Raw genomic sequence first — 15,510 nt, forward strand, 5'->3', positions numbered from 1 at the left:
GGCTAGCATCCACTGCTCCTTTGTAATTTGAAAGTCTGTGTTGGTTTATTTTCACTCTGCTCCATGTAACACAGGGCTATTTTGAAACCTTCTGGGGGGAAAAAAAAAACACTGTGAGGTAACCAACCAGCATTAAATTTTAAAACTGTTTGCAAAGGAAACTCAGATCTCTATCTCGAAGCCCATTCAATCATCCTTTACTTGGAACTGCTTTTAAATACTCTTCTACTGCAATGGCAGAAACCTCTCCATACCAGCTTTGAAGCCAGATGTGCTTAATGTTCATTTTCATGAAGAACCACTCATAGCTACGAGGCCACTTTCTTACCACCGGGTGCCTGGAAGGACAAAGAAAAGAAAAACAAAAATTAAAAGATGTGCCAAAGCATACGCATAGTCTGCTTTCTTCTTCAGCCTAGAGTGTGCTCAGCCAGAGTGAAACCTGAGAGCTGACAACCACCATCATTCACCTTTTTGCCACCCCTCCCTTGCAGTAAGGTTTATGGTCGTCCACACCTCATTCTGCTGAGAACTGCAACGAAGGCAGCCAGCAGACACTCCCTTCTCCCACTGCAGAAACCCATCTCTAAAGGCAGGTGTTGTTGGGTCTCAAAGTCAGTGAAAAACAGTTAGAGGAGATTCCCTGAACATGTGTCAGGGTTGTGCTTGTATCTGTTCCAAGGAAATGGTGTTCTGAAAACACATCATCTTCGGTAGCAGTTGCTGTGGTACGGTAGGAAAGCTAATAAAACTGGCTAGCAGGCAGGGCACAGCCTCCTCGAGCTGTTGCCTTCTCCTCCTCTATTTCTCTCATTCTTTGGGCCTGCCTTTACAGCTAGCTCGAGGAGACCCTCCCCACCAGCAACACGGGGTGCAGACGTCTGGTCCCCAAGCCCCTGTGAGTGCATCCTCAGAGGATGCTGTGGCACGCTCGGCAGTGGTGCAGGGAGCGGGTACAACAGCTCAAGCCACAGGACAGCTAGAGAAAGGGCTGGAGATAAACAAAATACCTTTGAACTCTTGGTCATAACGTGTTTGCAACGAAGTTTATCCTTTCCACAACAGGAAAATGAGCTTTTCATGGCATGAAATACCTAGCTGTCTTCAGGCTTCTTTAAATAATAAATGCCCCTGCAGAGGGCCCTGCAGAGGAGAGGGCTGGTTTGGCAACCTTTGGGTTGAGCTGGGGTCTTCACCATTTTCTGAGTTGTCCCTCTGAGCACCCATGACTGTGGCATTGGGAAGTGGCTTCAGCTGCTGCTGGCATTGGATGGGATAAGCCCTGGCAGCCTGTCGGTCTGGCTTTTGATCCCTGACAGTGGAGCATCCGCTGCCAAGGTGGGCTCTGGCTGGCGTAGCAATCTGATTTCTGCAAAGACTGTAAAAAAGGCTCCTGTGCCAATATAGCCCCGTCTATCCCTGCTCCCGTTTGTGCTATTGCTGGGACACGCGCTGACAGAGTCCCACCCAATCCCTTCCAGCAGGCCAGAGATAACATTGCCCCTGGGCTGTTGCGGCTCCCAGTTTCCCAGCAGGGTGTGACTAAGCTCACAGGGGATGCCTGGAGGCCTGTCCCTGTGCGGGAGGTGTGTGCCCCAGCCCAGGTTTGGGCTTTCCACGCCTGTTACTTTGAAGACCCACTGGAGGGCATGGGGGCACACCCTAGGGATGTGTGTGTGTGCATGCATCAGGGTTGTGCTTGCATCTCTTCACAAAAGACTGTTCTGTAAGCATTCTGGCTTTGGTGGCAGGTGTGGTACGTCAGGAGGAGGAATAAAACCTCCACTCTGCCAACAGGCTCCAGCCCAAAGGCAGCAGAGCTCTGCTCTGTCTCTGAGTAGAGGGCTGTGGCTGAAAAGCACAACCTGTCCTCAGGTGGGGAAGAATCATTAAAGGTAACAAACACACCCTGGATTTATGGAATCTCTCCTTGGAACCAGGTGAAATATTTTCATAATCCCCAGATTATAAACCATGTGCTTTACCGGAGCCCAGTACCAACTCATTGCCTGCCCGTATTTCATTACCTCAAGAGTTAAAAGGAGGTTGCACAGCTCTGCCTGTCCTTCCAAGCCACAGAGGAGCCAGCAGGCTTCATGGCCCCAAAGTAAAGATCAGGCTTGTTACTTTACAGATTTACCGTACCAAACAGCCACATCCCTATATTCCTCTCAAACCTGCGGGTTGCAGTCTACTACGTGCCCGTTACATACAGACCTGGAAAACATTGCTTGCTTGGCAAATTCCACTTCCTCCGGAGGCACCGTGACCATCTGTCCCATGAGAGTCAGCCTGGCGCACCTCGGATCCTCCGGATCAATGACGTTTTTTCTGTGCATAGAGAAAAATGCTCACGTGTAATAGCTTGGTGTCTTTGTTAAGGGGTTTTGGAGAAATATCAGCTCCTGCTCGCATATAAAAAGCTGCAGTATTTTTGTTGAGCCTTTCTACATTTTCTACACCCAGCTGTAACATTTGGAGGGGCTTTTGAAGGAATACTCGCCTGAAACAGATCTCTCCTGTAGATACTCGCTTAATCTTAATTTATGTTCTTAAAAACTGGATTAATATATGTTAGATTTAAAAAAAATGTGAAAAATGGCAGTTTTCCCAGACATAGGTACAGACCTCAATTCAGGATTCTGAAGAGAACTAGTGGGATGGTGAGTCTTTGCCTAAGCCTACACAGTAAGCATGCATACCTGTATTTGTGTGTGAAACTAAGGTCTGTTCCTCGTGCCTATCCTAGAAACCCAATCCTTGCTCATTTTAACCCATTTTTCAGCTGCCTCACACCAAAGAGGCAAGTAAGATCTATTAAAAAAAAATTCTCTAATTGCCTTCATCCTTCAGACTGAGACAGGGAAGGTACTTGTTGCTTTTTGGCTCTTTCTATACAGTAATAATAAATAACTCCCATTAGTAGCAATTGCAGGGCAATTGCTGACTCTGATGTATAATACAAGGATGTAAATCATAAGTAAATTGACCAGTTGCAAAAGAAAGTTGTATGAAATGACTGCAAAGACCTGATCCCGGCAAGCGCTGAGAAGCCCCCAGTCCCAGTGCCAGCAGTTTGAGACTGCTCAGCATCTCATGATAAGGCTCATAACATAAGCCTGAAAAACTACATTAGGAAATGAAGATTGCATTTCTTCTTCTCTGTGTTTTAATCTGAAGCAGCAAATCACAGTAAACTACATCTCATCTGTGTGTGATTTTACTTAAAGATCTTGGCTTGAGCCCTTTAGCCTTAATGGTGTACAATCTGCAACGGCTTTTTTGGGGGGGGGCAGGTGGGAGGTGTTATAATTCTCAATATGTGCCTATTGCATGCAGGAAACATATGGACATTCTCCTGCAGCTAATTTAACACCTGCAGATTCCTCACAGATGGTTATGAAAGACTGTGTAGCTCAATGGATAAGGTATCTGCTTGTATAGATAGGACCATGAACAGAGATATGCGAGGAAGTACAGCAGGCTGATGGATACTCAGCTACGCCCAGAAACCACTTGTCACCATCTGTAGCCTGAGCTCCAAAGAGCCATTTGCAATCCCATCATCTCCGGGATGGGTTTTCAGCATCCTGGAGCAGCAGTTGTCTGAAGGGGGTGTTCAGCTTAACCACCTCTGATCCAACTCTTGAGCAACCTGGTCTAGTGGAAGGTGTCCCTGCCCATGGCAGGGGGGTTGGAACTAGATGGTCTTTAAGGTCCCTTCCAACCCAAACCAGTCTGTGATTCTACTCATATGCTTTTTCCTCTACTGCACTTTCTGCATGGGAGCAAGGCCAGCTCCCAAGGACTAAGCTCAAACTTTCTGTTCACATCAATAACTAACAGTCTGATTTTCTCTAGTGCTTTTTCTTATCACTATTACTATGAAGTAATAAATGAATGGTGTTCTCTGTACCTGAAAATCTGCAATCCCTACCCTGACACCAGGTTTCTTCCTATCAGTGTGCATTCAGAGTACGAACCTGTCTACCCGCTCGCCTTGGCAGGCTGTAGATGCCCAATGCTAACTCCTACTGCACACTGAGTACGCAGTTTCCCAGCTGGTGTACAGTGGCCTGGGAGCGACCTGTCCCCAAGCAGGACAGCTCCATGGCCTGGGGACACCCGCAGCTCCCGGCATTTCTTCTGCCTACGCTTTGGGTGTTGTGTGGCCGATGAGCGCCCGCGGTCCAACGAGAAGCTCGCCCATCAAAACAGGAGTAGGTACAGGCAAACACAGTGTATGCAGCTGTGGAGAGAAGATCTCCTGATCTACTGTCATCTTTGGTGCTTAATACCGTGCCAACACCTTCTACATATGCTTATATGTTTACCTTGATGATTCTTAAAAATACAGAAGGGAAGGGACTTCTCACTAGCTGAATTTCAGTTCAGAAGATCGCTTTAAACTAATAACTGTGCACCTGTGTGTATGAAGCCATTTCCTCCGCAGCCTAACAGTATCATAACACAGCTGAAGAGGCGGGAAAGCAGTGCCTTTCTTGTGTATCCCTCCTGGGTAAGATGTTGTTAGTTACTCTCAGAGAGGAATTAGGGAGGGGATTGTTATTAAAGGATGTCTGCATTTCACAGAGTGGATCAAAGTGATAGATTTGGGCAGGAACAGGAGCAGCAGGATGTTTTGGTCTGACACCTTCTCCAATTACAATTATTTGATCTTTTTGTGCGAGTACATGTTTATTCTAAAAGTGTACTCATTGTTTTTGAGTAGGCAGTAGACCTGACGTGGCTGTGGGTAAGCAGTGAATCCTGCCCATCTTTCCTGAGAGGGTTTTGCCTGATAGCACCGGTGTCAGATGTGACTCTTCCACGATTTACAGGAAAAACTGCTCTCCACATATTTGGCTGGCAACAAAACCCACACACTGTACATCCATACCTGGAATGGTTTTGTTTCTGGTTATTTTTCCTCTGGCTCCTTCTTCTGTTTGCAGTTTTCTCCGTGTTCTCATGAGTCAGGGTGTTACACTGATCAACACACACAATACTATCTCCCCAGTAAAAGTTATTCAGACTGAATTTTGCACATTGGAATAATATTCTGGAGGGTCAGTTTGTTTTTCTGGGAAATGAGGCAAACAAAGTATTTGTTGAGATTGTTAGATGACGTTTTGGAAGAGCTGACCAGGACAATGATACGTTTGAGTTCAGTACGCTGTGTTATTACTTTGTTGGCTTTGCTTTTAGCACTGCCTCTTATCATAGGGTTTCTGTTTCAGAATAGGAACCTTGTATTCTAACCTTAAATTAGCATTAGTATTTTCTTTATCAAAAGAGCCCCTTCATATTCTGAAGAAAATCTGTTTCTGCATCGGTTTTGGTACAGTATTTACCTAATAACATGTGATTACTTTTGTACTTTCTAAACCATCAAAAATCACTAAACTTACAGCTACCACTTCTAACTCCATTGTGAACAGGTCCTGAGTTTTCAGTGGTGTTACCAGTGCAACTAATGTAAATGCAAGCTTTGCTTCCTGCGAGTAAAGGGATATAGCCAGGAATATAGCTCATGTTTTTACTGAAGATAATAAAGGGGTAGCAGGGATAAATAGGTACATTTACTAAAATATTCCTCCCTCACATTTGTAGAGGTCTAGTCATGCATTCACTAGTCACTTCTTGCCTTCTGTATAAATAAACACATACTAAGTTCTCAGTCCTTAGGTTCCTTTTATCTTTGCTGGCATGAGAACAAGTAGGTGCGGAGGAGCTGCTTTATATAACATTTGCGCGCTGCTGACGGGGGCGAGGGGGAGGTACGGCCATGGGGAGAGACAGTGCCATGTCCCTCTCGAGGAAACCTGAAGTGGCTTCTCAGGCCCTGTCTTTACCAGAATCAGGGCCTGTCTCCCTGGAGAGGATTTGATGAAGGGCATGATAAAATATGAACTGAGGGGAACAGAAAGCAGGGAACTGTGGAAGGAGACCAAGCAATAGGGAACACATTTAATTTTTATGCTTATGTGAAATACATATATCTTGTGGCAGAAATCGAGGGAAGCCAGATTAAAATGGAAGGAAAATTCAGTTTATGCATTTTATAAGAACACAGTGCATTAAGAGAGATTATCTTAATTATTCATCTGATTTGTGAAGAGAGAAGAATTGATTGCCTCTGTTCTTCTGCTTGCAGTGAGCAAATTAGCTATGCAGAGCTTGACCCAGTCCAGGCAGTTCTCCCTTCCAAACATGTGAGATGACAGCATGAGCTGCATTCCCTTACAAAGGTGCCAGCTTGACTGAGCGTAAGGAGAAGCCTGTGTCCAAGTGAAATATGTTTCCCAACAGCGAAACAATGCCATGAAGCGCACTGCTGACGAACACGCCCCAGTTATTTTACCACGTACCGCTTCCGCACGTTCTGGGTCACAGTTCAAGAGTGGTTCACAGTAAAGAGTGCCACCTACTCATTAAATTGTTTACTACACTAGCCAAGAGTTTACTACACTCTTGGATTTTAATTAGAAGGTTCCTACACAAGAACTAGCCAAGTCCAGCTCTGATGAACCCGCAGTTCAGGCCGATGCGGTTATATTGGCACACGAGGTGATGAGGTCGGGACTTTGTTAGGATTCCCCTTTGCAGCTGAGATCTCGGCTTTGACTGATGATGCTCTGTCTCTGTGTTTCTGACCCAAACTAGCCCTGGGGTATCATCTTAATTCTCAGCCTTTGCAGTCCGCTAGCGAGGTGAAACAGATCTGGCCCAGATCAGCAGTAAAGGCAAAACAGGAGTTTGGGAGGCACTTGGGAAGGAGAGCCAGGTGACCTCGAGAAGGAATCAGTAGGAGCAAGGCTGGATAGTTCAGGAATGCTCCAGGGACTGGGCGAGGAAGAGGGGTCTGTGGAAGGGAATCCCTCTTTTTGTTCTTCCCCAGCCTCCTTTTCCCACAGAAGAGTTGCCGTCCTTCTCCTCCACTCCCCTGAGGAGACAGGCCTTCCATCTTCCCTGTCAGGATCCATCAGGATCCATCAATCCTTCCCATCACCCCTGCCCGCAGTTCTCCCTGCCCTGTGAGAAAGCACTGCTTGTACTCCTCTGTCTCTTGAGCAGAATGGAAAAGACGTTGTAAAGAGCCTTCTCCAGTTGCAGTAAAGGAGAGACAGAGAGCCAAGAAGAGGGCCCCGGAGAACAGCTTTCCTACATTTTTTTCCACTTCAGAACATGCAGCTCGTGTGTGTCATAAGGGCAATATAGCAACGATGGCCTCTGCACACCCTAACCTCTCCTACAGCTGCAGCAATGGCCAGACAAAGCCACGCAATTAGGAGGTGAGGACTGGCTGCTGGGACAGCTCATTCCTGTCACCTCCCGTGGACGCAAGGTAGACACCCTGTCACCCTGCGCAGGGCTCCTGTTCGTCTGCCCCAAACTGTACATAAGGTGAAGACTCGGGTTATTTTCTGGTATACATGATATATCATAGGACTTTTTGGTCCCCTAAAATCTACAGAAAGGAAGGGAGGAAGTGCTGTGTCCTCAGAGAATTATTGTGAAGCAGGTATAATTTTGATTCATAAATGTGATTAATTTTGAGAAGCAAGTTATCCTCCACATACATTTCATCTGCTCACTACTGACTAGTGCAGTCTCTGAAGCAGAAAGAATGTATTGGTGCTGCTAATCTGCGTGGCATGAACGTCATACAAAATCTCTGCTGAAAGCAATTTCATAATCTGAAAAGCTGTTGTTGGCCTTCAGCTGGATGCGGCTGGGCAGTTTTGCCCTGCCCTGCTCTGATTTTGACAAGAATTTCTTTATCAACTGTGTTTGAGAGCCAGCAAAGACAGTTAAAAGACATCTTTGCTTTGGCTTTTGGAAGAGCAGTCTTCTGTTCTGAATCTGAAGTCAGGCTTGGGATCTGAAGAGTATTGGTACAATGGCTCTTCTGCATCCAAGTGAACCTGTATCCATAGTATACCTGTTTTCATGTTTTAAATCATTTCACTCTTCCTAGAAGATGATCCTTCCTAGAATGTTTTAATTAGAATTTCTTAAGTGAAGTCAGTCTGTTTGTCTGTCTTCATTGACAATAACAAGTTTCTTCAGCTGAACTCTATGTTTCAGACAGGAAACTTTTATATAGTTTAACCATAGATGATTCACAGGGAAGAAAAAAAAAAAAAAGAATCACAGCATCAACTATTTCTGTAAACAGAGTTAGAGAAACACATCCTGCTTCACTAGACTGGGATTTTGGGAAGATGTTAACTTCAGAAGACAGGAAAAAAAAATAGCAATTTAGAGCTATATTGTGTGCATTGGGTCATGATGATAGTAGGTTTCATATTTGACTTTCTAATTTGGTATCTTCCTGATTTTTTTTTTTTACATACATTTTTTTCAGGAACAGCTACTGACATATTATTTGCATATGAGTAAAAAGGGCCAATATAAACGCCAGCACTAGAAATGTGTCTGTGCCACAGAGGACCAAGAGGTGGATTTCAAAAACTGAGGGATGTCTGGATTCAGCCTTTGACTTCTGCGTGCGTCATTTCTTTGTGTGAAGGTGCAGTGCCAAATCTCTGTTGCAGTCATCCTCGTATTAGCAGACAGTGCCTCTACGAACCCATAGGTTGGATACGTTGGATGGCCAACTGGCATCTCAAAGGTGGTGCCTGCCACCCATGGCGAGCTTGTCGTCTCCCAGGACTGCCCAGAAATGAAGTCAGCAGCTCCTGCAGGCTGCCGGTCCACGACGCACCAGGGACCCCAACCCACCAAATTACTCTCCTCTTCCTGTTGGCATCCAGGAGTGCTGGAGATGCTCAGTGCTTCCTCTCAGCCTGTTCAATGCAGGGTTTAGGAAACCTATGGAGCCAGTTTATATCCACTGAAGACATCTGCCCGGTTGTGCCATTCTGCTACCCCAAGCAACAGATGAGCATAAAACGGCTGTGACGGAGCCAGTCATAAATCAGGAGAGGAACCTGGGTCCTTCAAAATCATTCACAGCCTGCAGCGTGGATTTGAAATGCCATCCTCCAAACTAATAGCAAAGGAAAACTAACACATGGGCTGACCCCAAAGGTCATTGCTTTTCTTTCTTCTTCCCTTGTGTGGAAACCAGTCCACGGCAGGCCTGGCACTGCTCCTTCTCTAAGAGCCCTGCACTCAGTCCCTGCGCTGAGCCTGGTGTCAGGGAGCCGACACACGTTTAAAATTAATTGCCTGTTTTCCAGACCGCAGCTGTAATGAGGCAGACCCAGGAGCTTACTGGGAGAGGGAGATCCTCTGAGCAGCCTGTGTGTTGGGAAATGCGTTTAGAACAATGGCTGCTTTATTCTTTAATGTTGGGCTGGGTCCTGCTCCCTCTGAAAGCTGTAAGAATGGGACTCAATCTTCCCTGTGGCATAGACATGCCAGTTTAATCTATTTATAGCCCTGAACCATTTAATTTTTCTTGCCTCTATTATCCATTTATCAGCCTTCAGACAGGATGCAGTGTAGTTACTAACCAACGCTTTCTGGCCATCAGAGAGCCTTCTCGGCGAAGTACAGCCCATCTCCCTCTGGGAAATAGCAGTCTCTAGGTCAGAGATGAGGAATCCAGACTGTAGCTGCAACACTAAAATGTCTTGCAATTAGTGCCTGCTCAAAAGCATCGCAGCTCTCCTTCTTTCATTATTAAATGTTACCCCTCTTATTAGTTTAGGCTTTTCAAATCTTTTCTCCAGCTGATTAAATATTAAGGCTGGAGAACCAAAAAGGCCACTCTATATTCCTCACATCCCCAAAAGTGAAAATATTTATTGGAAAGGTTTGGAACTTGAGTTTGTTCTGAAACAAAACAAATGAAATTTGCTACTAAATAAATTTAATATCAGACTGATGTACAAGCACACAAGTCACTTGATACTCATTAGATACAAGACGACTATTGAAATGTCAGCTATGTTTTCTTTCTAAAGGCCAGAGACTTCTTCTGCGTGCAGTAGGTCAGAAGCATTTTTCAGGAGAGTGCCAAACACCCCCAGGAACATTGACTACAGGCATCAACCAGCTTTCACGTTTATTTTAATACTTGCAACTCATAATATTGAAATTCTAATAAAATTCTTCCTGAAAACAAGCTACAAATACTTTGCTGGTGTACAAGGACATGAACATTCTCACGCAGCGTTTTATTCATTTAGCTGTTTTGTATAATTATTTTGAAGCCAAAACAATTAATGATGCCCTCGACCAAGAGAATTTCCGGTATTAAAACCATCTATAAATGACACTTTGCGAAGGAAACGCCACAGGTACCGCCTTCGTACTAGCAGGACAACCCCACGCACTGGCAGCAGGGCCCGGACACGCGTGTGGTTCCCTTCACTGCTGCCCTGCCCACAGAATCCCTTTCTCTGGGGTACCGGTAGGATGCTGTGCAGGGCTGCAGTTTAACACGCTTGTTTAAAATGTAAAAATGACTCATGGGTTGGTAGTTTAGAAGGTAAATTCATTTCTGACCCTGGTTACAGAGGGAAGGGAAAGGAGGAAGTTAAAGTCTCAGTGCCCACATGTGTCCTGGCTGTGAGACAGCCCCAAAGCTTGCTCACATTTTCCAAGCTGTTCTCAAAAACACAAACTGCAGCTCAACAAATGCCCCAGGTTTTCATTCTCCGTATCGCTTGCTCTTTGCACTAATGCCAGCCAACATCTGTTCCAGATGAGAAGTCCAGAAACAATGAAAAACAAAGTCAATATAAGGACAAAATAAATAACGCCAGGAACACTGATTAGACTCTGAATCTGTGTACTCAATTCAGCAGTAAGCTCAATATTTAGAGTACGGCTACATGCTAAAATGGGGGTGTCGCATTTTCCTCCATCTTCTCCTTTCCCCTCTCCTTTGTGCTCCTCTGGCTCTTGGGGACCTGATTCAAGTTCCTAACCCAGTAGGAATCTGATAAAAAAAATAAGGGAAGAGGTTTCTGCTGGGTTACTGAGCTAAAATAGGCCCACCATATGGTCAGCTGAACACCCGTCTGCAGGAGGGAGGGGGTGGGATTGCACGGCCAGGAGCAGCAGCAGCCATGGGAAGAAAGGTCGGACCAGCAGAAAACCTCACTCTCATCATCGGGTTAATTTCCTTCAGATTTATATTTCAACTCAGCGTCAGGCAAAGCCCAGAGCTGATGGAGCAGGGAAGGACAAGGCATACCACACAGTGGTGGCAGGGAGGGTGCGTAGGGGTGTGGCAACTGGTCATGAGGTTGGCCTAAGCTGCCTTGGACATCCAGGTTTAGCTCCCTGGCAGTGCCCAGAATGCTCTTCTCACCAGAGAGCAAGGTCTCAGGCTGTGGAGGGAATTAGGGAGTTGGGTGGCAGAATCCAGGTTGCCCTGGCTGCAAGACAAACAGCAGCATGTTCTGGCACACAGAACCAAAGGGTAGTGGTTTGGTTTGGAAATTAATAGTTACTTAATAGACAGCAAATAAATAGGCTCGAAGGGTTGTGATGTATATGAATTTAATATTCCTATAAATCACGCAGCATTTCTCTTTTGTTGGTGAATTGGCACTTTCCAAACAGGTAAATTGGGCGGTGATGTTGCTAAAACATAAAAGGCAAAGACTTTCAAGAGAGGATGTTTAAAGTCAGGGATGAAAGGCTACACTTAAGTGCCTAAATGGGTGTGCCGTTTTCAGGAGTGCTCAACACCAGCAGTTATCTCAGTGGAAGCTGCTCCGAGCCTTGAGCCTCTGAAAATAGGGCATTGTGTAGGTGCTAGAATATCAGGCTTAACACACATTTTTAAGCACTTGGTCTAGATATTCAGCTCATTATTTGACTGAATGAAAACACTTAGAAAGCAGCAAGAAGTTCCATTAGCCTCTGATGAAACAACTGATACATTTACTGAAATTTGAAATGATAAATTCAAAATATTTAATGAAATAATTTTAAGGAACAAGCAGAACCATTCTGTTCTTAAGTTCACCGCTCTGTTCACCTTCTCAAGCATTCAAAGCTGAATTACCTTAACAAATGTCACAGTAGAAGGCTCCTCTTAGGTGTTTGACATTGCAAGAGGAAGCCGTGATTTCCATTCCTTGGGAATGGGATGTCAGCTTGAAATCACTTGCACTGCTTAGAACTGAGAAACATTTCATGTTGCCACCATATAACTCTTAAGAAAACAGACAGTATGTTCTGGAGCCAAATAGAGACAAGGGCAACAGCAACGTACTTCCTATTGCCATTCACTATTTTTGCCATTGTTCTCAGCTACAGGGCTTGAGAGATGGGATGGTACCCAAGGCAATCCCCAGCTGGGGAAATCTGGGATCCAGTTCTTAAGGTAAACTAAGGACTTTCCCTAAAAAGGACCTTAAGTTGGGGTAAAAACTTTCAATTCTGTTTCTTTCTGAAGCAGCCCATGATTTCCAGTTCTCCCTCCCTCCTAAGATCTGCTTTGGTAATGGAGTCCCGTCTGACACAATTTCGGTGTCACGTACCTCGTCACGTAAAGAGGCCTTTGGAAGTAACACTTCACACAAGGGTGACCCAGCCAAGTTTGCCACATGTTTGACTGTAAACAAACATATGGCAGAGATACGTCTTTTTCAAGGAGACAAGCATGGAACGGGAAAACTGAATCATCTTCGAGCTTACACACACATATAAAGCTTCAGTGATCTGCAGTCATTCACTGTACATATGATTAGGAAGAAAGAAGTCAACTCACTGCTGTCTCTGGAGAGACAAACCTGGGACTGGCAGTAGGTCAGTAAATCTCAGACCTGGCTCCTTTATGTGGGGGATCATTTATGATACACAAGGTGCCAAAAATCTGTGATGATACCATATTCAATCGTAGCCTCTGAAAAGGTGGAAATTAGACTGAGTGGCACGGTCCTGAGCGTGTAACTTGTGAAATGAGAGCCTGAGATCGCCTTACAGACCCTGGAGAGCTAAAGCCCTGTCAAGGCAATCAGCAAGGCCTTCTGAGCTGTTCAGCAGAGCAAGGGTGTCTGCTTTACCGTGCCTTGGGTAGCTCATGAAACAACATGGACTTAAGTGACTAGTTCAATATGGCCCATAATGGGATTCAACACCTAGATTTTATCTTGCACCTCCAAGAAGATATTAAAATTTAGGTATGCTAATGTGCGAGCTGAAAGCCACTGCAGCTGTCAATGCTACAGTATACTTCAGTGACACTTCTGCTTCTCTTTACCATGCTTTACTGGGGCGACTTGCTGCAAAACAGAGCTAAGGAGGAGCTTGTAGCTGATGGCGAGAGCCAAAAATAAATGTGGGATACTGAAGGTGGGGACCCAGCATTTTGTTCTGAGCACTGTTCTCACTGAAGGTGGTATTAGGCAGATAAAACTCTTGTTACCTGCAGAAATTTCCATCTGCCTCTGGCAGGGTCAGAGAAGCTACAGGATTCTTCAGGAGATCTGCCACAGTGTTATCCTTCGGCGTCACGTAAAAGAAAGGGATTCCAGTGCTGTTATTGCCAGGACCATCACTGAGAAGTAAACAGTTCCCATAGGGCATACCTTGGATCTGCAAAATCCAGATAAGCAGCTGGTTAAATCTTTGCACATAGATGGCTTACGATGCAGGGGATTCCCTCAAGGTGCTCTAGCGGAGGGGACAGCAACCCCCAGTAGCTCAGTCTCCCACTTTTCTGTTGTCATCACGAGACACACCTTCTAAAATCATGCTTCTATGAAAACAGATCTCTCCTCTGTTTCCAGTCCTGTCCTTGACACTACAGAGAACATTTTCTCTTCCACCAAATTAAAATGTTTAAGTGCATTATAATCAATGCCATCAGCATCAGGAAATGTTTACTCCAAACCAGTGCTGATACCTTTTCTCAAACCCAAAAGGACAGAGAGCCTAATTTAGCCTCGATTCAGCCTGCTTTTGACACTAATTTTGCCTCCCCTTTTTGCCTTGATTTGCAATGGGGTTGCATCCCTTTGCCAAGAGAGAGGAGAAGGCGGCATAGCCAGAGCTGTGTTTGAAGTCAAGCCAAACGGCAGCTCAGCTGCCTGGGCAGGAACCTTGGCTATGGGGGGGTCTCAGCCAGCCACCCAGCCAGAGCAAACCTTCCTCCCATGTTGGAGGAGGGACACCAGGGAGCCAAGTTTACAGAGTTTTCTCCCATACACTTACCTGCGTACACACAGGGGATATAACACATGCAAAAATGTCCTTGCCCGATAGTGACACACATTAATATTCTCCATAATGATTTATCCTCCTACTAAGCTTTTCATCCCATTATAAATCGCAATGACAGATACTTAATGAATTACTATTTTTTCATGTCTTCAGATATTTCTTTCCTCATGGTCAATTAGACGTTAAATAGTAAAATTATCAGTGCATACATTAATTCAATATAACCAGTAAATCCTATACAGAAAAATCAAATTAAGTATGAATAGTTAATAAGAAAACCCTGGATGATGTTATTACCTGGAGTGCATGCTTTCTGATTTTTAATGTTTATATGCTTTTAAAATTGTAATGCTTACAGTGCTTATAAATAGTCCTTGTTAGCATTCCTTGGAAAATCTGCCTTAATGAAGCTACAAAATGTAGAAACTAAAAATGCATGTTTATTAAGAATTATAATGAAAAAAAAAAAAAAGTAGCTGCCAGTAATATTGCAGGACGTTTCCATTGCCTAAAATGCTCAGTCTGTTCTGTCAAGCACAGTTAACGTTACCGTGGATTCTTAAAAAGAACTGCGATCGCAGGCAGCACAACTCAGCATTCAGAGCAACAACACTCCCTTCATCAGTTCCAAATTTTATTATGAATCCAATTTTTCTGTATTACTTCTGCGTTGTAACTGGAGACAGCTAACTGCAGACTGTATTATGGCCATAATTCCACTGAGGGTTTCTGGCGAGAGCACAAACCAGAAGAGTGAGGATCATACGACTGAATAGGATTTCCGACAATCTGATGTAGAATTACAGGCCTCTTGTGTGTACCTATATATCTATTTAACGGTATCTTTTTTTTAACCTGTTACTGTGGATTTCACAATAACATGAACTGCCACTAACTCAGCCGAGCTTTCTCAAGATTAATGTGCTTCTAACTATGTCTATTTTTTAAACTATATGTTAATTAATCTGTGAACACTTCCAAGACAAAATACCATTTTTTGGTTTGGTTTGGGTTTTTTCCTTTTGCCTGAGTGGTACTGGATGTTGTGTCTAATTCCAATCTTTTGTTTCAAAAAGGGAAATATTTTAGAGCTGGAAAAAAATAATGACCCTGATTCTCCAGAGCCCAGGGGAGGCAGAGAGGGCCCTGGTCACCCCCTGGGATAGGGGCAGGTGGCGTGGCCAGGAGCGGGCTGTGAACATGCACCCCTGGCTGCCAGGAGTGACAAACCCTCTCCCCCACACTGGCCTTGGACCTTTCGTTCTGGCGTCGAGATTTTGAGGTTTTCTGTGCCTCACATACTGCTCTCCCAATGTGGTAAGGCTGAAGGAATTGAGCTTGTTCAGCCTGGAG

General features: G+C 44.7%; 1 protein-coding gene across 1 annotated transcript; it reads right to left on the reverse strand.

Moving 5' to 3' along the window:
* Positions 1–201: 201 nt before the first annotated feature.
* On the reverse strand, positions 202–13,530 carry CREG2 (cellular repressor of E1A-stimulated genes 2; the record flags this gene model as incomplete). The annotated part of the gene is made up of 3 exons (XM_010149155.1): positions 202–338; positions 2,218–2,331; positions 13,361–13,530. Coding segments are annotated over 3 exons (421 nt in total), but the record flags the coding sequence as incomplete, so codon positions are not given.
* Positions 13,531–15,510: the final 1,980 nt, after the last annotated feature.

The sequence above is a fragment of the Eurypyga helias genome, unplaced genomic scaffold, assembly GCF_000690775.1.
Source record: "Eurypyga helias isolate BGI_N326 unplaced genomic scaffold, ASM69077v1 Scaffold37893, whole genome shotgun sequence".
NCBI classification, from domain to species: Eukaryota; Metazoa; Chordata; class Aves; order Eurypygiformes; family Eurypygidae; genus Eurypyga; species Eurypyga helias.